The sequence below is a fragment of the Callorhinus ursinus genome, unplaced genomic scaffold (genome assembly GCF_003265705.2).
Source record: "Callorhinus ursinus isolate GAN/ISIS: 27379988/994484 unplaced genomic scaffold, GSC_fseal_2.0 scaffold122, whole genome shotgun sequence".
Lineage (NCBI taxonomy): Eukaryota > Metazoa > Chordata > Mammalia > Carnivora > Otariidae > Callorhinus > Callorhinus ursinus.
Genome location: NW_027397184.1, coordinates 893,471 through 921,470, shown reverse-complemented (window position 1 = coordinate 921,470; position 28,000 = coordinate 893,471). Strand labels below are relative to the sequence as shown.

Genomic DNA, 28,000 nt, shown 5'->3' with positions numbered 1-28,000 from the left:
TCCTCCCCCTCTCCTCGGCCTTCCTCCCCCATCCTGCTTTCCGACAACACTCACTGTGCCCTTACTGTGTGCCAGGCTCTGCGCCATGGGCTTCCTAAGAGCCCCGTGAAGCGGGCATCACTATCACCCCACCGTGTTGATGCTAGCACAGGCCCAGAGACCATCCACCACTGGTCCCAGGTGACTCAGCCTGTCACCTCCACCCCGCTCTCCAGATGCTCGGAGTTTAGGCCAGTGGCTCCCAGCCTTGGCAGATAGACACGACCACCCTGGGAAATACCCTGAGACGCGGTGTGCTGTGGCTGACGCCCCAGGTGGGAGAGGACAGGCCGCCTCCGCCTGGCACAGGACTGGATGCGGCCCCCTCCCAGACAGTGCCGGGGAGGGGTCTGGGCTGGCCTGGAGTCCCAGGCGGACCGAAGGCGGCGGCGTGGCGGTGGTGCCGGAGATGAGCTTTATTGGCTTTCGCTTTTCTCAGGGAGCACCAGCTCCCTGCAGGTCCCCACAGTGCAGCTGCGGGAGCTCACACAGAGGGGTCCTTATCTCATTTCAAGTGGATCTATGAATCTATACAGAGAATAGAGACCAGAGAAGGAAAGAGGAACCCGGGACAGAGCCGCCCACAGGGTGCTTGCCCCCCACCCCAGCCCACCCCCCAAGCAGATGCACAAAACAAATTCATGGGGTTCCACAAAGGAGGGGAGATTGGCTGTGAGGAAAGTTGGGGATGGATTCCAATAGCATGTCCAAACTGAGGCAGGAGGACAAAGGAAGAAGGAGAAATAATCCAGAAAGCTAAAAATAGTTAAGTCTTCCCCGACTCTTCTCACATCCAGATGACTCCACTCTTTGGGGCTTTCGGCAAGAGGCAGGTGCTCAGGTTGCCCTGAGGCTCAGGGACCCTCAAAGATCTGTTTGGCTTTTAGGAAGATGGCTTGGCTGAGGAGCTTGGCCTGTATCCCTGGCAGACAGGGGCTACCTTACCCTGGGGGCTCCACGGCAGGCCCCAAGAGGGCCGGGGGCTCTGGGGCCCTGCTGCAGAGAAGGAAATGCTCAGTGCCTCTGGCTGGGTGGGGGAGCTGCGTTCCCCATGCCCGGGTCCCTGGGTCTGGGGCATTTCCCTGGGGTGGCCATTGGGTATCACTTCCCCAGCCAGAGGGAGGGAGCTGGAGGGTGGGCTCCCGGGGAGACCCTGGCCCTGCTGGGAGCTTGGTGGGGAGTGGGCTCAGTTGAGGTCCTCCGTGGAGCAAGAGCAGGATCATGGGCCTTGCTCCCAGATCCTCCTGAGCCACAGGGGCTGGGTGGGAGAGCTCAGGGGGTGTCTCTCCCGGGGACCAGAGCTTGAAGGGCTCCCGGAGGCTGAGGCCCAGTGGGTAGGAGGGCCTGTCCCAAGTCTCACAGGGAGATAGTGGGTCTTTCTGGTCCTGATCCTTGCTCCGTCTGCCTACCACACCAGAGCTTCAGAAGGGGGTGCGTATCGTGGTGTGGACACTCCGGAAGCAGGTGGTTGGCACGTGGCCTCTTCCTCCCTCTGTGCCTCCCTCGTTCACCAAAAAGCCAGGTGGGGCTGTGAATGGCGAGGGCCCGGCCAGCCCTGAAACTCATTTGGGCATCTGCAGTGAGGCCAGCCCAAAGAGTGTCTCAGCAGCCTGGCGCTGGAAGCCACGGGTGCGTGTGTGTGGGGGGGGCGTGGGGGGGACAGCGGCCCCCTTTCCAGGACAGAATACTTGGTCTGCACTTGCTACCGGGCCAGCGGCACCGCAGTCAGCCCTCCTCCTTGAACAGGTGGGAAGGCGGAGGCCCAGGGAGGGGAGGGGACGGGGTCAGGTCTTGCAGCCAGGGAGGGCCACGTTCCCGGGGCGGGGCTGGGGGCCAACGCTCCACGGCAGCTTCACTGAAAGGCAGCCTCACCGTCAGGAGCCCGGTGTCTCCCGCCCCAGAGCCCTGCCTTGCCCTGCAGGCTGACACCTGGGAACCACCCCTCGCCTGTGCCTGCCTGCCTTCCAGGCCCAGGCCCCACAGCCCCTACCCCTGGCGGCCGTGCGTGTGCTCACAGGGCCTTATCTGTGCCGTAAGCCGCAGAGCTCCCCCATGGGCCCCCGTGGTGACAGGGAGGCGAGGAGGGCTGGGCCGGGCCCTGGTCCTGGCCCGGGGCCAGGCTGATGCGGCCCGGGGACCCCACCATGGTCTGGGGACCCGTCGGGCAGGCGGGGCCGCTCAGACGTCGGTGCTGATGCTGCGGCTCCGGGAGAAGGCCTCCCGCATGGCCGACAGGCGGTTGGGGTTGAGCGCCTGCAGCCCTGCAAAGCTCCCGGGCGGCAGCTCCGCGTCCTCCCGGCTGATGCTCTGGTAGGCCACGCGCTCCCCGCCGTTGCGCACGCCCTCGTCCTCGGGCTCCTGCAGGAAGAAGGCGGGTGGCTCGTAGTGGGAGCAGCTGCGGCAGAGGGTGCGCGCCTGCGGGGTCTTCTGGCTGAAGGAGGTGGAGGCAGCCGGGTAGAGCGCCGGCCCGTCGGTGAGCACGAGGTTGCGGCCGCAGGGCAGCGGGGGCAGATGCGAGTGCACAGCGAAGTCAGGCTCCTCCTCGTCCCCCTCCGACTCGTCCTTCTTGCAGCAGTAATACTGCAGGCAGAGGGCTGGTGACCCCCGGCTCCCGCCCACGCCCCTCGCGCGCGGTGGCCACACTGTGGGAGCACGCTCAGGCCAGGCCCCCTGCTGAAGGCTGCGGGGAGGAACGGGCTGGCTTCATCCCCACTGCAGCGGGAGGCAGGCGCGAGGGTCATCGCCATTTTGCAGGTGGGGAGACTGAGGCACAGAAGGGTCAAGCAGCCCGAAGATGGGCACTGGGCTGTGCTGCCTTGCCCTCCACTTCCGGCTTCCCCTCCCCTCAGGGAGACCTGGAGGGCCCTACAGGGTGGGCAGGGAAGGAAGAGCGCAGGGGCGGGGTGGGGCGAGTAGCACGGCCCAGGTACCCACCCCTGCTCGCCTGCCTTACCCTCCCTGAGCCTCGGTGGCCTCTCCTTGCAGGGAGTCTGGGGAGCCCTGGGTGAGGGGAGCCAGGTGGCCACCATCCTGAGCCCCCACAGCTGGGACCCAGGCCAGGGCTGTCTGCTTGCACCTTCTGCAGGACCTGACCCTCCCCCTCTTCCTGGGCCCCAGCCCTCACGAGCGCAGGGGTGGGGGGATCTCTCCTCGCACACCCCCCCCCCCAGCGCCCCGGGACTACCTGGAGCCGACAGTAGCACAGAACAGCGATGATGCAGAGCAGAATCACAGTCGCCAAGATGCCCCCGGTGATGACCACTGTCCCGGCTGTCATCCGCCCCCTTCTCCATCAACAGCCTGCAAACACACGCCACCAGCTTTACTGCATCATTGCTTCCTTGCTGCAAAAACAAGCCCTTATAGCTTGGAAAGTTGAGGACACTGGCTGAAAGGGGGAGATCAAACACACCCGGGCATGCAGGCGGGAGGCAGGGGCAGGAGGAGACCCAGGCCGGCGCTGCCCCTCCCTCTCCGGGGCCTGGCTTCCACATCTGGAGGGGCTGATGCTAGCGGCACGCCCCAGCCTGGCTCCAGGGGCTCCGAGAAGATTCCGTGAGCACGCACTTCAGCACTCAGCGTAGCACGCTCTCAGGGAATGGCGCCCTTCCAGCCTGGCTCTCCCGAGCTCACGCATTTTTTATAAATTCACCCAAACACAGTCAAGCTGAACATATGGTTTTGTAACCTAACAAGATCATCCTTATTTTTCCATATCATTACATTTCCTTCCGCGACATGATTTCTAGGCATATTCCATTGTATGACACGAGTGATCTGTTTTCTTTAAAATTTTTAGCTGGGGTAAAATACATATAACCTGGTCTGCCATCGTAACCATATGAAGTGTACCGTTCAGGGGCGTTAAATATGCCACTCCGTTGTACAACCGCTCTCCGGAACTCTGTCACCTTTCAACGACTGAAAACCAATCCTTTTTTGATATTTAGGTTGTTTACATTTAAAAAATATTCAAAGTGGATGTTTTTCAGTAAGCATTCTTGTAGCTAAGCGATTGGAGTCATCTGAGCCATGGCCCACTTCAGTTCCTCTTTGCGGATAAATTCTTAGAAGTGGGCTTTCTAGGCCAAAGGACAGGCCCCCTTGTAAACTCTCCATCACGGCACAAGTCACAGAAACAAAAGCAGAACGAACGTGCGTCATTGGCTACCGTCTTGTTAGCTGTTCTGTCCGCCCACCCGGGCGCCGATAAACCCATTCCAGAAGCAAAGCGCCCTGCTTGGAGCAGTCGCTGATGCCCGTTCTCACTATGGCCTGGTTCAAGTTACAAAGGTTGGACAACTGGCTTGCAAAGTTCCTGGATGGCTAGCAAGCCTCTCCCACAAGCCAGGAGTCGCTGGCTCCAGCATACCCCGCTCCCATTTGCCATCCCTCTTTTGCAGGGGCATGGCGTGGGTAGGGGAGGGCGGCAATTGATATGAAAGGAAATCCCAGAGCATATCAGTTTAGTGCAAAATCTGACAGATGAAGACTTAAAAAAAAAAAAAAATACCCAGTCTGTGTTCAGCTTCCTTCCATCAGCTCCAAAATGTCTTTTTACAGTTGGTTTGTTCAAATCAGGATCCAGTTGCGTTTGGCTCTTTTGACTCTAGAACATTCCAGTTCCCTCCAATCTCCTCGCCCACTCCCTGCCCCAGGTTGTTTATCTAAGAAATTGGGTCATTTCTCTGACAGAATTTTCCATGTACTAGAGCTGGCTGGGTCTCCTTGAGTGGCACTGGTCGTGGTCCATCACTGTTTTGTCCTCTAAACTGGCTTCCTATCACATTGCTTCCAGGAGCTGAGACTCTGTCCCTCTCGTCGTCATGTCGAGAATAACAGGTGGGGTTCAGCTGCTGTCAGCCCAGTTCCTCCAGTGGAAGGTTCCTTATTGGCCCTCCACCTAATCGATTTAGCAGCCTTTGGGGATTGCTACTTAGATCCATTACTTCATTAGGGGCTGCAAAGAGTGACGTTTCAAACACTATCATCTCTTCTGCATTTCTCAACTCCAATTCTTCTCTAAAGAACTTTCCCTAATACCTACATGGTTATCCTAAAATACAGTCTGCAAGGGGAAGGCCCGGATGCTCACTTCCTTATCAATTTCCAGAATATGCTGGCTCCCCAAGAGGTGTGTGGTGGTTTCCTAATATCACTTTGATGTCACTGATTTTTATACATTGAATGTACTTTTTGGTGTTCAAATGACCCCACTGGGACTGTGGGTTTGGACGCCCCTCCACGTTCACTCCTGAGTCATTTTGATGGGACCCCCCCCCCACTAATCCTTGATAATATTTGGCTTTCAGGCACAAGATGTCCCAGCTCTTCTTGGCCTTGGGACCCCCACTGTTCCTCTGTGACAGCCTGGGTCTCTTAGTGGGAAGTGGTTGGTAGAGAACATAGTCTGAGCACTAAGGGTGTTAGCTGTTCCTGAGTTTTCATTGGTTCTAGGCTTTTTCAGACACCACAACCAGGGAATAATTTTTTTTTAGGAAAAGAAAAATAAAACATGAGTTTACATTGACTTTATTCCTTACTTGTTTTTCCCTATTACATATAATAATTTAAAAATAACATTACCAATATTTTTACTAACACATCCACTGAATGGAATCGGATACTTACTTGTTCCTCTTTTTTGTCCTTACCCCTTAAGGGGTGGATAGTAAAAAAGAAAACTGTCTCAAAGTCACTTGAAATAATTCTTAGGATGGTTTTTCCACCAACTCAATACTCAGACTCATTTATTCCAGTTAGTTCTTACTTTTCTTTTTTTTAATTGATTTAGTTTTGCCTTTAAATGGTAGAAAACATTTGGTTCCAAAGTCAAAAGCATAAAACCAGGTGCAGAGAGGTCTCCCTTCCCGCCTCTCCCCTGCTCTGCCCCAGAGGGAACAATTTTATTTAGTTCTAGGTTTACCTCCCATTGCTTCTTTCTAAAAATAGAAGTGAAGATATAGTTCCTTCCTTCTCTTACTCCAAAATGGCATTCTGTATATACTTCCTGCCCCTTCCCCGTCTCCCCAGGCCGTCTATCACTGCATGGACCATATGCGCCCTGGTCACACTGAACATCCCCAGGGACCCCTGCAGAGCCTGCTGCCCCATAGTGTGGGGAAGCTGAGCTTCCTCAACCAGGCTCTATGGGTGAGCATTTGCATTATTTCCCACTTTAAAAGACTACAGGAATGTGCAACAAATAGCTTTATGGTGTGCACTTTTCTAAAGTTTTTTGATAAACCTTGCCAAAGACTTGCTGGAATCTGGGCCCATTTTTCCCCTTCCAGGAATGTGTGAGAATTGACATGGGATTTTCATTCGGAGACTCAAGATCTGAGCAATTGGTGTGTGGGGAGGGAGGGGCTGGGCCCCTGCCCTCGGGCAGCAGTGTAGGAGGGGTGAGGCGAGGTGGAAGGTGTAGGGGTTTCCCTGCAGACTCTACAGCTAGCTGGGGAGGGGGCCAGGCTGGGCAGGAAGGCCAGCACCCCGTCTACAGATGGCAGGGAGCATGACCATGTACTGACATGAGAGTCTTTCCAGGCAACACTGTGCATCAGAGGCAAGGCTGGGGTGGGAACCCAGACTCTGGACAGACAGATAGATAGACAGAAAGGCAGATCTGGACAGACCCAAAGTGATGAGACGAGACACAGACTCACAGACAGCTCCAAATTCAGACAGAGGTGCAGACAGGGCCCAAGTCAGGAACACAACGCAGGCCACACAGACAAAGCAGGAGCCCCGGGGACCCCCACATTCCTGGGCACCCTGCCGGGCAGCTCGACCCGCCTTGGCCCCTGGGGCGGCTGAGGCCAGCTGGCCTGCTGGCCCTGCCAAGGGTGCAGGCCGACCTGGGGCCAGATCCAGGGAGCTGGGTGTGCAGGCGAGGCGGCTGGCGGGGGGATGCTGGGCAGGGGCCAGGCCTGCTGTCCAGATGCATTTCACGCTTTTTGCTGAGGTGAGGCAAAGCACAGCCAACAGCTGCTGGCCTGACTCCCCTGCTCCCTGCCCTCCTGTGGGGCTCCCAGGATGCCACAGCCCACCTCAGCCTTACCCTGAAGCGGCCAGAAAGCGGCAGGGGAATGGACCCCAGGCAGCCCTCCCTAGGGTCCATGGCGCCGTGGGAGGGCAGAGCCGGCACTGGGACCCTCCTGACTTTGTAGATGAGGAGTCAGGTTCAGAGAAGTGCAGGGCCATTTCCGGCGATCCAGCCAAACCCCAGCACCCCGTCAGGGTGGGCTGATCCGGGAACACCATTCCGGCAAACAGGCCCCATTGCAGCCCAAAGGCATAGAGGCCCCACGGCCCACCACCTGGAATCCAGGGCCTCCCAGGCCCAGAGGGCATTGGCCTCCCCACCGTCCTGCCCAGCGCTTGTCAGGTGGGACCGCCCCTGGGAGACCCCGCAGGTGTGGTGGTTCCCACGTTTGAAGATGAGCAAACCAAGGTTGGCAGAGGTCCCAGCACTAGTAGTTCTGGGGTCAGGGTGGAGGTCAGACCTGCCATATCATCACATCTTGGGACTGAGCTGAGCCCCTGTTGCCCCCCACCATGCAAAGTCCCACAGCCTGTGGGCTTCAGGGCGCTGGCCGGCCCCTGCTCTCCTCTCCGAGCCTGGCCCTCGGCAGCGCGTGTGGATCCCGGCTGCCAGCCCTCTGGCCGTCGCTTGCTGGGGTTGGGGTGGACGTGTGCCCCAGGCTGAGCCAGTCCTCCCCTCTCTCTTAAGAGATGGGCCTGGGACCCAGCCCTGGCCAGTCCCTGCTGGTCACCTGACCTAAGGCAGAGACACGGGTGCTTCCAGCCACGTGTGTGACGGCCCGAGGAGCTGGTCCTGGGAGGGGTGGTGGGGGTGGAGAGCGCAAGGACGCCGGTGCCCAGAGAGAGCCGAGCCGCGGTCCCGACTGGCGGAAGTGCGTGTCCCTCCCCGCATCCGCAGAGTGACTCATTCTGTGACTGTGTCACCTTGCCTGCGTTTCTGCTCTTTATACCCCAAAAGATAATTATGCTCCTACTTCGTCAGTGAGGGAGCTTACTCAGCTTGCAAGAAGTCAAGAGAGGTCGTGCAGGGATTAAGCTCTGCTAGGCAGTTCAGCGCCCCTAGCACCCAGCACCCAGCAGACCCCCTAGAGCCAGCCTGCTTCTCCCTCCGGCTAGTTGCAAGCATGGGGCTGGCTCCGTGCCTCAGTTCTCTCCTGGGTGCGGTGATGAGGACATCGAGGATCCCACTGGCCGGCCGGCGTACTGTGCTCAGACGGCTATTGTTAATACACGTGTCCCTCCCTGGCTCCACCGCCTCTGGCAGGCCCGGGAGGACGTTGGAGAGTGGCCGTGGTGGCCACAGGGCCCCTCTCCTGCATCTGAGATCCAGGAGGCCCCTTGCTCGGCCTGGCTCTCGGGGCCCCTCCAGCGGCAGGCAGCCTGGTGGCGTGATGGGAAGGGTGCCGGCGCAGGCCAGGCGCCCAGGGCTGTCAGCAGCCACGGCTCCGACACCCCGGCCACGTCCAGCTGGAGCGTCTCAGCCTCGCTCTGCAGATACACGCATGCCGAGGGGCAGCAACGCCCGCGGCGGGCGCCAGTCCCGGGGCCAGGCCCGGCCAGCAGACGCGCACGCGGTTGGCAGTGCTGCTGGTGCCCCGGCCTGACATCAGTCCACAGTTAACTCTGAACACCCCCTCCGAGGGACATGGCTTCCCTCAGCCCCACCCTCCTGCCACCCCTCTGCCCTGGCCCTGCCCACCCCCAGGATCCCTTTCCTCTGCCCTTCCAGGGCCTACACTACCATCGGGGCCAAGAGCATGCTGCGTTTTCCTCCAGGAAGCCTTCTTGAACTTCTCTCTCCTGGAAACGCCAGTCCTGGGATGGACAGAGAAGCTGAGGCCAGTGTGAGCAGCCGGTGTGGCTCGTCCATGACCTCACACGGTGAGTTCTCGGAAGAAGCAGCAGCCAGACGCCTGCTTCTCCGACCCTCACACCTGCCATCCTTGCTGGGCCGCTGCCTTTCAGACCTCCTTCCCATGCCTGGGGACTGCCCGGCCGGACACCACGGTGATGAGCCTGAGGGGCCCTCGTCCTGCCCAAGATGGGGGGGCAGGTGAGGAAAGTCCTGCCATACACTTGCTGGTCTCCCTGGGCCTCAGGCCTCTCCCTGGGCCTCAGTTTCCTTATTCCGTAATATGGGTATGGCAGGGTTTAGACACCCATTCCGGCAGCTCCAGACGTGAAACATCTACGTTGGTATCTTTAACCAGCCCAGCCTGCCAGGGGCTGGGGTGATGGAGATGCAGGAAAGAGTTTGAGGACTGCAGAGGTAAAACAGTGCCAGCCACAGGTCCAGGCCATAGATCAAGAGGGCATCCCCCAGGGCGGACCGAGGAGCTGCAGACACGCTGGGTGCGCACTTCCCCGGGAGCCCGGAGGAAACCGGGCCGGCCCAGTGGCCCCTGGACACTTGTGTCCCGAGCATGACTATGCTGAGTGCCCAAGAGACTAACGGAGGGCTTTGGGGGGCAGGGCTGGAGACAGGTGGTCTGCACTGGGGGGACCCCAGGGGCCTCCCTGGAAGGAGGGACTGGCTGGGCTGGCGGAGGAAGGGGACAGCTGTGGGAGGAGGGACAGCAAAGCAAAGGTTGGGAGGCAGAGAGGTGCTGGCAGACGCAGTGACAGCCTGGTGGAGGTTCCTCCTGGGCTCTCCCTAAAGTCTTCACCGCCCTGCCAGCCAAGACGTTTTGGCGGGGATCGTGCTGAATTGTTAATCTGCCCCCTGGGACCATAAATGGTTTTAAAGCTTTATAAACGGCTTTGCTTCCCTGTCCCCACCCTCGGTTTTTACAGGGACAGGCTGTGAGACGGGGCCCGTCTGTGCACCCTCACCCCACCCCTAGGGTCCGTGGGGAGGGGGCCGGCTAGCCAGTCTCCCCGGCGGGCAGGCGGGCAGGCCCACTGCTTTATGAGCTCGGGTGGTCTCCGAGCAGGAAGACCAAACGGGGAGGTGTCGGGGGCGGGGAGCAGGAAACACCTGGCTGCAGAGCCAGACGGCAGCCTCCACCTGCCTCCCCCCCCCCCCACGGAGCCCCCTCCCCATAACCACCTTCCTCTGGCAGAAGACCCCCACGCGGCTGCCATCTGGACCACACGTCCCCCGCACTGGGTTTCAGACTCCTGTTTTCCTCTGTTCCTCTCGCGCCATCCCCCCGGCCCCAGCCCCAAGCCCTGCAAGGCACAGGGCACACAGCAACGCCTCATGAAGGCTTCTGTCCGCCCGCGTTCACCTGAGGGGCCTGGCGCTCCTTTAGGAGCCAAGGAGAAGCCGAGCCCGGCATCCTTGCGCCCCAGCCGGGCGTCTGGCTCTTCTCAGCCAGCGACTTCCAAACCCTCCAGGCACCAGAATGTGGGGATGCCTGGGACACACGCACGGATGCCCAGGTCTCTCTGGGTCTGCAGGGGGGCCTTGGAATCTGCTTGTGTAACAAGCAGCCCTTCCAACCGAGCAATGATGGCACCACTGGCTTCCAGATGGGGAAACCGAGGCTGGGGGAGCCTGGCGGAGGGTCCTGCCTCCCCGCCGCAGGCCTCTCCCCATCCTGCTGTCTCGTCAAGGGCTTATGGAGAGCCAGCCCGCCTTTTCCTCCACAAACACATCTGTCTGGTTACAAAAGCGCTCCTGCTACCTGGAAGCCCAAGGGCCCCGTGGTCCGCGAGTGAGAGTGGCCGCGGAGTTCCTGTCTAGACCTCCTCCACATTTGTTCCTAATTTCACGCTCCGCGGGCTCCCAGATTCCTGGGTTTGGTAATAAATAGACAGGGAAGTGCTCAGCAGCCCTGTGGCTGGTCTCAGGATATTCTCCAGAGCCTGGCTGGGCTGGGCCGGGCTGGCGGCGCGGGGCCTGGAGGGGCGGTTCCAAGCAGCCCCTGGAGATCTCCTCTCCAAGCTCCCCAAACTGCAGGCCCACCTGGTGCAGGGCCCAGGGAGCCAGGCCTGTGCCCACCACCAGGTGGAGGCCAGAGAATGCCTGCAGTGAGGCGGGGGGAAGGGGGGCTGGTGCTGCCAGGCGTGGCTGGGAGCTGGTGTTCAGGAAGCCAAGGATGCCCTGGGCTGGCCTGCTGCACGCTATGGGCTCCTTGAGGGACTGCCAGGAAGAGCACAAGGCGCTGGCCATTTCTGGGGCTCACAAACTTCCAGAAGTTCTCCCCAGGCCCCTGCTGAAGAGTCCCCGTCGGGGTCAGCACTGGGGGAGCAGGGCCTTGCCTGGCGTTCCCGGCTCTGTTCAGGACGGTTCATCCAGCTTCTTTCTCCCCTCGACTCCCCCCGGGATGGCCGCCCCACCCACACTCCCCAGGCCACGTGGGAAGCAGGGAGTAGATGCATCTCTTTGCAAGATGACCCCACCCACATAGTCCAGGGGTAAACCGAGGCTGGAAAAATGAAGCAACCCACCGAGCAAGCAGGGACCTCTGGTCTTTGCGTTCCTTCCGGGCCTACTGTGCACGTGGCTGAGGCAGCAAAGGGGAGGCCATGCACCGTGTGGCGAGGACTCAGCACCTCAGCACCTCAGCACAGACCCCAGGCCCTGGGTGGCTGGGGCGCTTGGGCCATGGCCGGGAAACTGGAGGGAGCTGCTATGCCGGCCCCACCGGGACTGGCCAGGCGGCTCAGCCTCCCTGCTGCCTGGGAAAGAGGGCACCCCCAGCTGGGTGGGCTTCCTGCCACCTCTGGCACGGTCCCCAGGCAGTCGCCGTCCCCTTCCTCAGGAACCTTCGGGAAGGCCCTCCTGGCCTCTGTCACAGAGCCCCGCCGAAGCCATGCAGGTCCTCCTGGTCCTTTGGGGGCAGTGGACAGCACCCAATCATGCCTGTGGAAGGGCCAGCCTGTGGGGCCCTTTTATGAGGCAGGCTACCACGCTGTTCCTTGCCCTCAGAGCCTGCTCCAAAATTAATTCAAGTCTGAGCTGTCACTGTTGCCGTTCGTCCCAGAGGCCCTGCCTCAGCACCCCGTCCTGCTCGTCCAGAGGAGCGGACCCTCGGTGCGCAGGGAGGCGAGTGGTCGGGTACGGCTGGCTCCCCCGGCTCTGTGGGGACCAGGCTTGGTGGTGTGTGCTGCTGTCCGCTCTCTGTCAGACAGGTGGCCGGGCCCCCCAAAGAAGGAGTCCTACCCAGAGTCACCCTGGATGTGTGCCGCAGAACCAGGGCTGGGCACCGGCCAGCGACCCTGAACCCGATCCTTGGGCCCCGGGGTGGGGGTGGGGGTGGGGGGGTGGGAGGAGGAGGCAAGGCCCCCATTGTCTGATGTTGAGCTCAGCAGTGTCTGGCTCTAGGGCCCCAGCCGCCCCCAGACCTCTCCTGTCTGACCTCCCGTGGTCTGAAGGACGTAGGTGGGTCTGTAGACGCTCACAGTTCATGCCCAAGTGCCTCCAACACAGCAGAGAGGCTGCCCAGGGGTTCCCCCGCCACCCTCCTGCTCATTTGCCCTGCTGGGGTTCCTCAACCTGTCTGGATAGGTCACTGCCCCCCTCACAGACCCCGGTGGGGGGGGCTCCCAGTACCTCACATTAGTAAGAAGCACATTATCTTGTCCTGAGCACCCTTTGTGCCTGGCGGGGCATGACACCCTTCACCAACATCTTTAATCCCTGGACAGTCTGAGCAGGTTTATCATCACCCCATTTCACAGACAAGGAAACAGAGCCAGAGAAGTGCACAGGGGTCACGTGGTTTGGGGTGGGAGAGCAGGGTTGAACTTTGGTGTGCCACCCCAAAGCTGCTGTCTGGTCTTTTCCCTCCTCCTGGCTGCCCCCCACGGCTTGCCTAAAGGTGGGAGGGACGGGACAGGGGTACATCCTCCTCTTTGCCCCATCCGACTACAAGCCCCATGAAGGCAAGAGCCTGGTTTGCCGTGTTTCCGATGCCCTTCTGTCACTGGGGGTCAGCACAGCGCAAGGACACAGTGAGGGCTCCGAAATAGGGGGGATTGGAATGGGGTTGGGTCCAGTTGGCAAGCCCCCACTGACCAGGCCCTGAGCTTGGGGAGGAAGGGGTGGGGTCTCGCCACTGTGGCCCTCACCTCCTGGACCTGCCTGCCCCCCCAAGTCTCCTGGGCAGGTGGGGAGGGTGAGCACCAGCTCAGCTGCAGTCGGGCTGCCTTTTTCTCCCCCTTAAGAGTAACAGTGGGTAGAAGCTGGGTTTGCAAAACCCTTTCTGCTGCTTGACTTAAATTTCTTTTTCTGTTTTCAGCTTCCTCTTCCAAGAACTGAGTGCCGCCCCTGGGCCCAGGTCAGAGGGTGGAGGTGCACAGGACGGAGAGCGGTCGGAGCTTCCGTTTATTAAACACACACCACGTCCCAGCACTGAGTTGAAGCCTCTACCCTTGGTATGTCACTTAACCCTCATGGACACTCTCCGCCCAGGCCCCTTGAGCGTCCCCATGTGAAGACAGGGACACTGAGGCACAGAGCACAGCGTATCCGGGTCTGGACACAGGGAGGAAGCACAGCCAGGCGGCTGACTCCAGGCCTTTGCCCATCCCTACAGCTCGGCACCTCGAGTTTGATGAAACCCTAATGACCCTCTTCCGTGGGCCTGGCCCATCTTCTGCATCATGAGCTGCCTTCTTGACTGCGAGCTCAGTGAGGCGTCACCTTGATGCACAGGCCCTGGCAAACCGCAAGAGCTCCACATATGCCTGTGGAGTGAGTCACCAGCCAAGGCAGTGCCCTTGGGAGCTGAACGCCGGGGGAGGTAAAAGGGGAGGGGAGACTTTGGGGCCATAGATGAATTTCGGGAGGGGGAAGACTAAGGAGACCCTGAGCACATTTGCTTTTGCTCCTTGCTCTGGCTGTGTGCCCTGGGGAAAGCCCACGGCTCCCGAGAGCGCTCCTGGAGAGCACTGACGCCTGCGTTCCTGGTGCTGTGGGGGGGATGCACGCATCGCCCCATTCAAGCCTCATCATCATCCTTGGGGTTCACAGATGAGAAAACTGGCGGTCATGGAGATGATGTCACCTGCCCAAGGGCGCACAGCCGGCGAGAGGCAGAAATGGGGCCCGGGCGAGGACATGGGGGGCTTTTTCAGAAAGGCTGGCTGCCTCTGGCATCTCACGGGATTGGACAAGCACCTCGTCAGTCACTGGCAGCCAGCTGGGTCCCACTCCCAGGGCCTGGGGAGGGGCCGGGGGGCACTAGGCCCCCTGTCCCCTGTGGGGGTGGTGAGTGCTCGTGAGCAGTTCAGGGCAGAGGGTTGGCACAGCGATCAGGCAGGCTTCCGGGAGGAGGCAAGGGGGGGGGGGGGGGGGGGTGGGGGGGGGGGGGGCCCAGCCCCCCCACCCCCCCGGTCACAGAGAGCCCAGCTCTTGTAGAACAAGAAAACCAACCTCTCTGCCCCCAGGGCCTCCCTCTGCCCTCGTCAGCCACCAACCTGGCCGCCCTGCAGACAATCAGCTCCTGAGGCTGCTCTGGGCCTGTGACTTCTTCACTCAGAACATCCCTAGCTGGTGAAACCAGAATCCGGGTCCCGCCCAGATCCCCTGCTCAGGAACAGTGGGAACCTGTGCTTTAACGAGGCCCCCGGGGGAGCGACAGGCTGGCCCCAGGCCGCACATCAGGACCACCCGGGCAGCGCATCGCCCAGCCCTGCCCCAGGCCAAATATGTGAGGGTCCCGGGGGGCGGGCCCAGGAACCGGGCCTGCTGGGTTGGGACCGCAGACACCTGTGGATGCCCTGTACTGCCTGCCATGCTAGGGGTGCCCCCCCTCCGGGACCTGGGCTGCACTGGGGGTGCCCCTCCCCGGGGGACTCAGGCGGTGCTGGGCCCTGATGCAGGCTTCACCGCGTGGCCCTCACTGGTCCAGGAGCTCCGGGTGGCTGTCTCCATTCTGTAGGGATGCAACCTGCCCAAGGGCAGAGAGCAGGAGCAGACATCCCCATCGCGGTGAGGCCCTGCTCTGCAGTCCAGCTGGGACCCCTGCATCAGCTTGATTCCTCCCTTACAGCCAACCTCCCTCAAATCCTTCCCCTTAGCTCCTGAGGAGCTCAGCAGCCCCGAATCGGCCGCCGCAATCATGCCCCTAGCCCAGGCCACTCTCCACATCTCATCTGAGCCGCCACGGCTGATGACACCTGTTCTCTTGTGGAGCCCTCACCACCACCACCACCTGAGGCCCAGCTCCGATACCTCCTCTTCCAGGCAGCCTGCACTCATGCCAGTTGGGGCGGGCTTCTCCCTCCCAATCCTGGTGTGTCTGGGAGTCAGAAAGACTTGGGTGTGAATCCAGACTCTCCTCCTTAGTGTCAGGATGACCACAGGCCTTGGTTCCCTCACCTTTAAAGCAGGATGTAAATGCCTGTCTCCAGCCCCCCTCTTCCTCCTTTCCACAAACATCCACTGAGTGCCGGCAGTGTGCCAAGCGTGGCAACGACTGGGACCAGGGAGCAGGACCGTCGGGCCAGACGCGCACTTGACACAGAGCTTTAAGTGCCACCCAAGGCCCAGAGATGACAGTGGTCTCCACGGAGCCTGCACTGACCTCTCCTTTGTGTCTCTGTTCGGAAGCCCGTGACTTCTCTCCTCTCAGGTTGCAAGCTCCGGGGCCCAGTCCATCTCAGCACCCAGCTCAGGGGGCTCAGGAAGGGCTAAAGAGACGAATGCAGACATATGGGGTGAGGTCGGGTCTGGAGAGCTGGGGGCATTTCTAAGAGTCCACTAACAGGTATCATTTTGATGATTTCTTGACAAGACGAGGCCCCACACGCAGACTGTGCTGTGTTTATTTTCCTGTCATGTCTCATGTCTGCACTTCTGGAGCCATGGTTCTCCTTTGTAGGCACCCCCAGCACTCCAGCCAAGTACCCCCCTGGAAGTCAGGCCTGTGCATGACTCTCCTGGTCTAGGCCCCGAACATCTGGGTGTTCCCGGCCCTCCGAGCTGGTCCCTGATTTACTTCCTCATCGAGGCGTCTGCCGTCCCTGCGTGCTTCTTAAGCCAGTCTGCTAAGAGGTTTGTTCCCTGGGCCTCCCAACCACACGCTGCATGGTCTTGCCTCTGGGACTTTGCTGGTGCCGTTCCATGGGCCCTGAATTCCCTTCCAGTTCTGCTTATTGAAATCCCTGGCTATCGGTCAGCATGCTCCTTGAGCAAGCCTTTCCTGCCCTCCAGATCCTGGATACGGCTCCCTCTTCTGGGATCTAATAGCACTCACTGTCCACACTATGTCCTTGGCATTTATAGTTTATCAACAGTTCAACAGCAAATATTCATTAAGTTCCTAGGGCATCCTGGTTTCTGCTCTGGGTCCCCCCCACCTTTGAAACAGCAAGTGCAAAGGCCTGGAGGCAGGCAGAGCAAGGCGGGCTCCGGGAGCTGGTGCATAAGGGCAGTAGGAGGAAAGGGCACAGGGCAGGTCCAGCAGGGTCTGTCTGCTCCTGAACAGCCTTCACGGAGCTCTGGTGCTCATCTTTCCACCTGCTGCAGTTTGGTGCCCTTTCCTTCCCGAAATGCTTTCTAGATCGTTCATCCTCACCTTGGGATGTGCACCAAGTCTACCTGAGGTCAGAGAGAGAACCGCTGGAAAGGATTCTAGAGAACACTACTCAATGCTCACACAGGTCCAGTTCCTGCTCGCAGCTCTCAGAGGAGAGGTTCATAACCCGGAAGGGCCAGACTGAATGCTGCTCTGGTCCTGCCCAACGAAGCATAAAAGCTAGAGCTGAAAGAATCAAACTGTTTCCAAATAACAGCCGCATCCCAGAACAAAGCTGGCAGAGAGGCATAGGGTGAAATCCGCCACGACTGGCATCCGGTGGAAAGTTACCTGGCATGCGGGGAAGCCCACAGTACAATCCATAATGAGGAGAAAAGTCAATCCGTCGGAACTAACCCAGAAATGACACAGGTGATAGGCTTAGGAGGCCAGGACATTAAAATCGTTCTGACAACTGTCACCGCCGTGGTCCGAACGCGGGAGGAGAAACTGGGCACGTCAGGTAGAAACACGGACGACGTTAGAAAGACCCAAACCAAATTTCTAGAGATTAAAAAAAAAAAAAAAAAGACTCCAGCTCCAATGACAAATACACTTGATGGGATCAACATCAGATTAGGTGCCGCGGAAGAAGTGAGTTTGGAGACGTGGGGAGAAACTGCCAAAATGAACCCGCACAGAGACAAACCCTGAGTGAGGGAGCAGGGCTTCGGGAAGTGCAGGGGCGCCCAGCGCCCACGGGACTGGCGCCCCCACAGGGAGGCCCACGCAGACAGAGGTCCGGTGAGAAGAAACATTGGCTGAAACTTAGATCCAAAACTCTCCACACACAAGAAACACCAGGAGCAAAGAGGAACTGTTTTGAGCAAATTGTCTAGAACCAGCAATGACGTGAAAATCGAAGGAAGAGACAAAGGCCCATGAGCAACAAAGTGGGAGAGCCACGCGCGGACTTTGCGGTGAGAGCGGTGGGCACCAGGAGACAGCGGGTGGCAGGTGTAAAGTAGGGAAAATACCCCAACCTAGAATCTTCTGTCCAGCAAAGATCTTTCCGAAATTAAGATGAAATAAAGAGTAGCATGAATACCATCTCTTCTTCTTTACTCCCAAGTCCCGGAGGGCAGGGCCACAGTCCAGCTCCGGGCCAGGGCACGCCCTCTGGATCTATTGCTGGAAGATTCTTATCTTCTCATTGGGTCTGGGTCTCCAGTGGCCCAAGCCGAGCACAGGTTGGGGAGTCCTCATCAGGGACTGGGAATCTGGCTTGTTTGGGGGGAAGCCCAGGTGGAGGGAGCAGCGGCCCTTTCAGGGGCTCTCCCCACGGGAGACCCCAACGTCAGGGACCCGGGCCCTGCAGAGTGAGTGTAGGAGGTGCGAGGCACGTTCTATAGGACAACCCTGTGCCTTGTATTCACCTCCCCTATCCCCACAGGAGTGTAAAAGCAGAAGCAAAATCCGCATAGGTTTTTGAAAACATAAACCAAATACACACATATGCGTTCTAGCGGTTCACACGGTTACCGCAGTTTCCACGGGTGCCGTGGTAAGCTGCATGCACTGAGTAAGGAGGTGGGCTCTCCTTAACCCAACAGGTCAGGGCACTTGGACCTGGCTGCTGGACTGGAGGGAGGGAAGGAGGGAGCGAGGGAGGGAGCGAGCCGGAACTGTCAGCTCTCTCCCCACGCTCCCCAGGACGGATTCCCCCGAATACCACCTGTGTCTGGACAGCTCCCTGCTGTTTAAGACGAATTTTCAGCATCTACCCCAAGAGCAGCCCCGTGAGTTAGGAAGACAGGAGTCCTCATCCTTATTCACAGGTGGGGTCACCCAGGGGAGGGGGTCGGTGGAGTGCGGCCGTACCTCTCCAACTCCCAGGGTTCCTTCCTGTGTCCCCACCTCAGGCGACCCCACGCACGCTGACTGCCCTGGCATCCCTGCCTCAGCCAGGACAGCCCGGGGCCCATGGGGGGCCAGGGCCAGCCTTGCCCTGCTGCAATCAGGCAGTGCCACCTCTCATCCCGGGGCTGTGTGCATGCGTGCATGTGTGGGTGTGTATCGCTAACCTTAAAAATAGGAGAGCCAGTTATTTTACTAGCAAAATAGGTCTATTCAGGAACATATATATATATATATATATATGGAATTACAATTCGGGACTTACCTATGGCTTTGCCGTCACTTGCCTGTCTTGAATTGCAATTCTCTGCTGTCCCTGAATAAATACATGCGTGTGTGTGTGTGTGTGTGTGTGTGTGTATACGGCATGTGTGCATATGTGTGTGGAACAACAGGTGAGCCCAGGCAAAGGTGAGTCGAGCGACCTGGTGGTGCCAGAGGGACTGGCTGGACGGTGCAGCAGCTGGGGGCGGGCTGTGGGCTGCACCATCCGTGTCTGGGCGTTCCCCCGGGAGTTCAGATGCCCTCCAGGGGACCTGGCACCTACCAGGGAGATCCCTGGATCCCTGCCTTTGTCTGAGGTCAGTGCAGATCATTTAAGGCAGGCCCCCCCCGCTTCTGCGCTGGGGCTCCAGGCAGGATCTCGTGTGGGGTGTGCAGCCAGAGGGCGGCGGACAGCCAGAGGACTACTGGAGCCTGGGAGGAGAGGTCAGGCGAAGGTGGTGGAATGATGGACTGCCAGAAACTGAGAGCCACGTGGCTCAGAGAATCAGTACATCTGAATAATGATGCTTGGAATCTAAGAGTCCCACTTTCCCCCTTAGATTTGGACATTACCTGGTCTAATCACCTGCTCAATGAACCCTGATGGGAGATTTCCCTCTGGAAATCCCAGTTCATCCAAGACGGTCAGCCTGAGGGTTGGATACACACCCTCAGAGAAGGGAGGAGGGCAGCACCTCTGGCTTCTGGCCACATTCCAGGCTTTTCGCTCTTGCCTGGGGTCACCTCAAGTTCTCTCCAAGTACAAGCCACGAGGGCCCCCAGGAGGCCCCACCTGCCCGCGCACCCGCCATCTTGGGGGCAGAGGCCTCCAAGGGAAGCTGTCAACCCTCTGCCCAGCACCCCCACCCCCAATTTCTTCGTTCATCTGATGCAGTTCCCGGCGCTCGACTGCCTGCCAGGCGGGCCCCAGACACGGACCGCAGACCTGCCTCGGCCCCCTCCACGAGGCTCTGCCACTGCAGTTAATTCAGTAGCTCCGTTAGAAAGTTCTGGGGGCAACTCTGCCACCCCAAGCAGTCTTTGGTGGCCCAGGCTTCAGCAAAGACCCTGCCTGAAGCAATTTGTTTTACATCAACTTCCCTTTGTAAGAAAACTGGGCTCAGCCATTTTTCAGTGAGTGTAGGCGTGTTGTTGAAAGAGCGCGTCTTGCAGATTAAGTGATTTTTTTTTTTTTTTTTAACCAGCGAACCAGCAGTTGCTGTCAATGAAGAATGGCAGCATTAACCCCGGAGGCCTGGCCGGGAGCTGAGGCCTGACTGAGGGAGACCCGCCAGCCCCAGTCCTGCCCCCACCATGACATTCCTGCAGCTGGAAAACGCCAAGCGCTGCCCCGAGCAGACCCCGCTGACCCCCCAAACAGCTTCACAGCTGGCCATGCTCCTGCCACGCTGGCTTACTTCCCTTTCTGGAACACTCTGAGGCCCTTCCTCCCCGAGGAGGTTCTGAGTGTTCGGAGGGAAGCTTCTGGTGGGAAAAGAGATGTCATTTGTGGCTCTAAAGGTGGGGGGGTCTTGGTCCAGGGAGAGGCCGGGCAGAAGCTGCTCCAGCCCCTGGCAGATGAGGTCGGGCCGCAGAACGGCCCAAAAGCTTCCAGCCATCCGACAAATATCTACCAAGTGCTCCTATCTCTGTGCCAGGCACCGTGCCAGGTGCTCGGCTCACGGGTGAACAGCATCAACAGGTGCCCTCCTCCGGAGGCTCCCCATCCTGTGTGCAGAGGGAGGCCAGTTGGGAAGACGCACAGAGCCAGTGTCACAGGGGGTCCAAGGGTGTGTGTCATAGGGCTGACCTCCAGGGAGGTGCCGTGGGGTCAGGGATGCAATCCTGAAGCACACTGTGGATGCCGAGACCCTCACGAGCCAGGAGAGATCGTCCAGGAAGAAAGGGGAGTAGGCAGGAGAACCCCCAGGGAGGAAGGTTCTGGGCGTGTTCCAGAGTTAAAGTGAGCCGACATGCAGGAGCACAGTGGGGCAGACGGGCCAGTGAGGAGGCTGGGGGGCTAGCAGCATCTGTGGCATGCAGGGCCCTCTGGGCTGCAGGGGGGGTCTGGGCTCTGACCTCAGCTGGGATGGGATGAAAGCAGGGTACCAACCCCCAGCTGCACACGCTGACGGGGAACCTGAGATCCACCACGGGTGTCATGCAACAGGACCTGCCACCCACCGTGCTCAGAGACCCCAGAATCTAGCACCAGGCTCCCTCTGTCATGCTCCTACCAGGTGACGAAGAATCCTCACCACCACCCTGCAAGAGGGGTACAACCATCCCGTTTCTACAGACCAGGAAACCAGGGTGCAGAGTGACTCAACAGTGCAACTCAGCTCACCAGCTGGGAGGGTCGTGCGACGGGGGCTGGGCTGAGCTGTGGAGTCCTAACCCTTGTGCCTTTTTCGAGCATGCCACAGGTTCTGCAGCCATGCCGGACCCCTACCCACCTGCTGCCAGGCCTCCCTCATGCCCCCAGGCCTCGGGTTCAACGGTGGGGCTAATTCCAGAGAGAAGAGGGTGTGCAGGGAAAAACAAGATATAGCCAGTGGTAGTCAAAATCTACCACAAAAGTGATTATGTAAGACGCTGCGTCGTAAACCAAGAATTTTCTTTTTGAAATAGAAATCTGTTCGGTAATTAGAGGAAACTCTCGTGTGGGAAGTTCCGTGAAGGTAAAATTAAAGTTGACTATATTTTTAATTTTGTAAATGGGTTTGCACGGAGCCAGGAGCCTTCTGTATAATGAATGTTTTAACCAAACAAACTCTAAACACAGGTAAATACCAGAAGCTCGCAATTTGACAGTGTTACAAAGAAGTTGCTGTTTTTCTGAGAAACATTAGACCTTTTCACTGTCCCCCTTCGAACCAAAATTGGATCATCATATCCCGGAGTTAGCCCTCTCAAAGACATTTCTAGGGGAGACCCTGATAGCAACAGACACACGGGTCCTGGCCCTAACTGTGGGTCCTTCCCTAAGCCAGCGGGGTCTGTTGGGCTCTGGGAGCAGTGGCCGGGGGGGGGGTGGTGCCCTGCAGAGAAAGGGCGTCTGGACTCGGTGCTTGCCTTGGAATCTGAAAAATGAGCATTTTTGCTTTAGGAAGGTTCCCGAAGGTAATGAGTAAGTGCATTTGCCAACAGCAAATGGGAGAATTGGGAAGACAGGGAGTAAATGTGACATTCAGACACTGCGAGGCAAGCGCCCCCCCTCCCCCAAGTGTCAGGGACACACTAATGATTCTTCCCAGCCCCCTCCTACACCCTGGGACACACACTCCTGTGCTCCAAGCGGCCCCTGTTCCTGCTCCCAGCAGTCTGGCAAAATAACCCGAGCCAACGCTAGGGGGACGCACGGGCAGGAAGCACAAAGCCAAAGCCGGCTGGCGCTCTGGAGTTGAGGCAGGGCCATGGGGCAGGGGTGGGGGCTCTGCCGCGGGTCCCTCACTTGTCTGCAGCAAAGCCCCATCAGCACCGGGACGGTGGGGAGCCCTTTCGAGGCTGGGCAGAGAGACCAGAGGATGAAAGGGGGTGATGCATGGGAAAGCCAACTTCAATCACAACAGATTTGAGGCTCAAAGCCAATGAGACCACCAGGAAGTGGCCAACCGGTTCCCCCCACCCTCACGGGGAGTGGATTGCTGGAGAAAGTCAGGGTATCTTCCATGAGTCACTGATTATCAGCCCAAGTCAACAGACAGGTGTCCCGCATCCCAGTGACGGCAGAAATACCTCATCTCCCCAGCAGGCCTGCTTCTCCCCACTCCATACTCCTCCTTGAGGGTTTAGCTCAAATTCTGCCTCCAGGAAGCCCTCCCTGACTGCTCTGTCTGGCCCATGGGGTATCTTCCTCCGAATCTGGGATGGCTGCTGCTGCACACCCATGTTACAATCCATTGAGAGCTGCCCCATGCCCTGCTGCCTCATTCTATTCACAAGTGGGCACCCCCCTCAGGGCCCTTCTGCCACGAGATCCTTTCCTGTTGGGATTACACCAGTGAGCAAATCAATAACACTATCCAGCACAAACAAAAACCCAGGATGACCTACACCCCGGCTTACTAATGTGGGGCCAGGTGAACAGATGAGAAGATGGGTGCTGACTCGGGGAGAGGATCCAGATCTGCCGCTAAAAGGGCAAGGCAGGAACACACGCAGACAAGCCCCCAGAAGATGCCCGGGTGGCCGGCACGCAAACGACTAGCAGGTGCCGAGCGCTGGGGGGGGGGGGGGCGGGGGTGGTCACAGCTGGGACGCCCGCGCCTTTTACTTCATGAAAAACAAACGAATGGAGGGTTTGATTTTTCTTTTAGAGCCAGCATCAATGTATTTTATTTAAAAATCCCGTTGGTGCATTAAAATGTAATACAGATCAGCTGAAAACCTAAGTGGCTTGGAGGAGACAGTCACCTGCGGTAGCTTTCTGCAGGTGGAGTCAGTTTTCCATTTTGGTGAACAGAATGTTTTCTAGAACAGTGTGTCTCAAACTTCACTGAGCACAGGAATTACCCGGGGAGCCTGTTAAAGCAGAAGGTCTGGAGGGGGTCTGAGAATCTGCGCTCCCAGCAAGTTCCCAGGGACACTGATGTTGCTTTGCAGACACACTGGGGTAGCACTGCTCCAAGTGTAATCTCCTATGGGATGCGCAACTAAGTACAGCAAATGACAACAAACAACAATAATAATAATAATAATAAGAGGGAGGACTGTTCTCCAAGGACCCAGGCCAGCAGAGGGCCCCACTGGCCGGGGCCCGACTGGGAGCGCCCCGAAGGGCCACCTCTGCCATTGCTGTTGCTTTGCAGAAACTGTGGATCTGGTCGGGAAGAACCCAGGCTCAGGCGGTAGCCAGGGAGCCAGGGTGGCCCCGAGGCTGGTCAGCCCTGAGGCCACTCTGTGGCTGAGCCAGGAAACAAGCACCCCGGGGGCTGCCCTAGGGGTGGACCAGGCCTGGAAGAGAGGCTTCTGCTAGCACGCAGCATGCCTGGACTGCCCTCCCCAGTCAGCCAGCTGAATCGTAATCCGGTGCATCCTATGAGGTAGATGTTAATATTATCACCAAAGAACCCAAGGCCCCGAGAGGCTAAGTCACTTCACCAGCGACACACAGCTTGGGCAGAAACATGGCTCTGGTCAGCCCCATCGGCCCATGCTCTCATCCACTTGACCACTCTAACCAACCCGTCCTCGTGGCGGAGGAATGTGGCAGATGAGGCTGCAGCCCCGGGAGCCTGGCTGGCCTCCACGTGGGCCTCGTGACTGGCCCAGCCTCCTCCCACCTCTGCCACCTGGGAAAGCTGAGCACAGGGGTATAGTGACTGGCCGGGCGCAGCCAGGGCCCGTTCCCATGGCAAGCGCCCGAGGTGGGCAGGGACCAGGCGCAGAGCACAGGCGGTGATGGGCACTTCTGACACTGCGCTGATGTTGCTGGAACAGAAAGTCCCCCTCGGGGCCCCTGGGGCTGCGTCCTCACCCCGTGTGCTGGCGCATCCTGCATGTCCGGCCACGCCCCGGTCTCTGGCCCGGCCCCACGCAGAGGAGTGCTCTAGGACTGCTATTTGTTCCGTCCCGGGCCCCTCCCACCACCCAAGGGGCGGCCTGGTGCCCCCACCTCAGTTGGATGGTGGTTGCTGCCCACTTCTTACTCCCCTGGTCCAGGCCTCCATGGTTTCCCTTCTTACTGGAGGCAGTGACCTCCTCCAGAGCCTTCCTGCCTCCAGCCTCACTCTCTCCAAGCAATCCTTCACGTTGCAGCCCAAGAACATTCTCTAGAGGCCGGATCTGGCCGTGTCCCTCCCAGGCTCACAATGCCTGTGGTTTCTCTGGACTGCTGGAGAAACCCACCCCCAGAGCAGGGCTTACAAGCCTTGCCTGATCTAACCTCCCCCTTGCTCCCCGACTCCAGAGGCCCCAGGACTCTCACCAGGATCATCTGTTTCATCCTGCAAGGCCCCCAGGGAAGTAGGGGCCGCAGTCCCCATTTCACAGCCCGGCACGTCCCACAGCCAGGAAGCAGCAACGCCAGACTCAGAAACCAACCTCAGTGTGAGTTTGCTGCAGCCCACCCTGCCCCTGGGACAAGGTGGTCAGTGCCCCTGGAATTCCTCCTGCAGCCCCTACCATCCTTAGACAGCGCCCAGCCGGGGGGGGGAGGGGGCTGGGCCAAGCCCGGGGGGAAGACTCCCCAGCTTGAGTCTGTTCAGGGAGGGGACCTCATTCCCAAGGGAACAAAGAGCTTTGAAAAGAGAAACCAGCACACCCGCGCCCAGGAGCCTCTCTGCTCAACGGTGGAAGGAGAGGGGCTGGCAAACACTGAAGAGGCTGGGCTTGTCAAATCCCCTTTGGAGCAAATCCAAAGGGATCAAGATACTGCAAGGAAAACCAAGGCCAGGAAGAGAGCAAAGCAAGGCTGAGAAGCCCCCGGTCGCCCTGGCCTCCGTGGAGCATGCTGTGGGAAGAGACTCGGGGCGTCCAGCGCCTCGGGCAGGCCCAGTTTCTCCGTGGCCACCGTGTGCTGGCGGGGAAGCCAGAAGCACCCTCAGTTCTGTGCACGAGGAGGCTGAGCAATTTCCCCGAGGTAGCCCAGAATCCACAACCTGCCTCTTACTGATGGACAGACATAGACTCGCTACTTTGGAGACAGTGGTGGGGCCGGGAGCTCCCGGGGGGACAGGACAGGGGCCCTGTTGCCACTGTGCCTTGCCTCCTGCCCGGAGTCAGAAGCAATTTACAGAGACGTAATAACTCTCCCGCAGCACCGCCTGCTCCCTCACCCCTCCTGAGCGCTGTAATTATTCCTCACTGGATCTCGCTGCCTCCACTCTGTAGAGCAGGCCCAGGGGCCTCCCTGAGGGAGTGGGGCCCTGCTGTGTAGCCTCCAGGCCGGCCGGGCCATATGGCTCTCCCAGCACCAGCACCAGCACCAGCAGTCAGCGATTTAGAGCCGGCTCCCAAACAAGCAAGCCTGGGGTGATCACTTGAGTGGGGGCCTTGGGCTCAGGTTTGCCCGGAGATTTCAGGACCCCTCTGTCCTCCCTCAATACTGCAGCTCCTCCCAGGCTTACCCGTTCAGTTCAAGGCTTAGGTGAACAGAGTGGTAATGGCCCATCGGGGACATAACATGAGCCACTCCATCATTTCACAGCTGAAAGACTGAGGTCTAGAGAGGGACAGTGACTTGTCCAAGGTCACCTAGAAAGGTGGACAGAACTGGGCAGATCAGTCTTGGCTCCTCCAGCTGTGCCCACCCTTTTCCCCCCAAGTGTCCTTACTCATGTTTGACGATTATGCTGGTGTAAGCAATGTGTGTCTGAGAGCTCGAAGCCTTGGAGGCTGGGAGAGGCTCTGTGGTGGACGCCCTCCCCTCTCCCCTGGGGAGGCCAGGCTGAGAAGCTGCGACACTTCTGTAGGCCAGGCTCTCAGCAGAGAATGCCAGTGAGTTCCAGAAAGACCAGCCAATGCTCCCCAGAGCTCCCCATGCACCCATCCCCACACACCCCTTGGGCACCGAGGCTGGGAGAGCCTGTGGGTCCTTCCCAGACCCCCAAACCGTTCAATTCCCAGACTTTCAAGTGAATCCAGACCAGTGAGCCCCACTGGACACTCAGGTGGCCAGGAGACCAGAAGTCAGGAGGACCCACAGTGCCAGGATCACCGTTTTTTTCACCCTGTCATGCAGGTGCCCAACGGCCACTGCCAAATGAAAAACTGGACAAAACCCCACATTGCCTGAGTCCCAGCCTCAGGAGCAAGATGAATTTGTCACAAGTTCCCAGCACCCAAGCTCCTAAGGAAGCTTGCAGTCAGCGCACAAAGGACTAAAGTCAATCCCTCCCCTGGGTCCAGGAAGTGCTTGCGCCACCTGCTTAGGGAAGAAGAACTCTGGTCACCTAGGCTATATCCTATGCCACTGGCAGAGGGGGATGGATGTGTCCTAGCAAGTGGGAACTTTCTGGGGTTGGAAATTCCCATGGCGTCTGGAAATGCCCCCCCCGCCCCCCACCAAGAGCCTGTCCTGGCATGAGCTGAGGGGAATGCTGGGGGAAGGCTGACAAGTTGTCTCCTCTGGCTCTCCTGAGCTCCAGCTTCCCGAGGAATGTGAAAACAGGGCATGCAGGGGTTAAGACCTCTGGGACACTCCCTGATCCTCAAGAAGGGTCAGTGAACTTGACTTTTGAGATTCTTGTCACTGAGTCATGGGGGCTGCCATGAGATGCACCCTGGCAGGACCAGTAGTGTCCATGTGGTCCTTGGCTTTGGGAGTGCCGGACACTGGGTGGGAGGAAGTGGCTGAACCAGGAGTGTGGACAGGGAATCTCTCTTGGATCTTTGGTGTTTGGAGAGTCTTTTTATTCCTCGCTAGGACAACTCAAATGCCAGTCTGGTGCTCCTCTCCCCAATTTAAGCTGAGGTTTCAGACAAAGGTGAGGGTGAGGCCAGTGGCAATGACAATGGGGTGTTTGAAGTCAGGTCTACCACTTACTGGCTGTGTGACCTTTGACAAGTGATCAAACTTCCCTGAGCCTCAGTTTCCCCATCTGTCAAATAGGACCAGTGCCCCTTTCTCATGGGTGTTGGGTGAACTGAATGAATGATTACTTGCAGGTAAGGTGCCCAGCAGGTGTCTGGTAGAAGGCAAGCCTCAGTAAATGAAAGGTCTTAGCTCCTGGCACCAGAGAGAGTGGAGGCCAGGCTCCCCTCGGAAACTTTCTCTCCCCGATTTCCTTCATGCCCAGGCTAAGACAGAGCCCAGGTGTCCCTTGGCACAGTGGGTCCCCTGCCTCCCTCAGGCCCTTGCTGCCCACCTGGGTCCCCGTTCGCAGTCCACAGCCTCCTCCACAGGGGCGCACTTCCAGGGAAGATCAAGATGGGACAAGTGGTGTGGCCGGGCTGCTGTGTGGGGCAGGGATCTGGCTCCAGGCGGCCAGGAAGGCTGCAGTGGGTGCTCCTGCCGAGGTGGACACCGAGCCGGGGCTTCCCTCCCTGCGTCCTTGGCGTCCTCGGCCCCCGTGCCCCGCGACCGCTCAGCCCCGCTTACCTTGAACCATGGGAACGGCGCTGCCCCGGCCGGCCGAGGACTTGGGCGCACGTGACGGGGCGGTCCGGCGTCCGTCCCGGGCAGGGCGCAGCTACCGGCGGCCGCTCCTGCCCAGGCCACGGGCTGCGGCGCCTGCTGGGGCCAGGCGGGCAAGGCTGGCGCTGGGGAGGCCCGGAGGCCCGCGGGAGGCGACTGCGTGCCGGGGCAGGAGCCCTCTGCTAGCTCCGGCTGCGGCCGCGGCTCGGGACGCGCGAGCTGGCTCCCTGCGAGCCGCACGCGCGGC

The 28,000-nt window shown here is 59.2% G+C and overlaps 1 protein-coding gene across 2 annotated transcripts; it reads right to left on the bottom strand.

Annotated features, from left to right (window-relative positions):
- Positions 1-24: 24 nt before the first annotated feature.
- On the bottom strand, positions 25-28,000 carry FAM163B (family with sequence similarity 163 member B). 2 transcript variants are annotated; one of them, XM_025859497.2, is made up of 3 exons: positions 27,718-28,000; positions 3,224-3,339; positions 25-2,619 (listed from the first exon to the last, which is right to left on the bottom strand). In XM_025859497.2, the coding sequence occupies exons 2-3, from the start codon at positions 3,314-3,316 to the stop codon at positions 2,218-2,220; spliced, it is 495 nt and encodes a 164-aa protein (XP_025715282.1). In that variant the 5' UTR covers positions 3,317-3,339; positions 27,718-28,000; the 3' UTR covers positions 25-2,217. The 2 variants fall into 2 exon arrangements, with proteins under 2 accessions (XP_025715282.1, XP_073746008.1); XM_073889907.1 differs by lacking the exon at positions 27,718-28,000 and adding an exon at positions 3,452-3,523.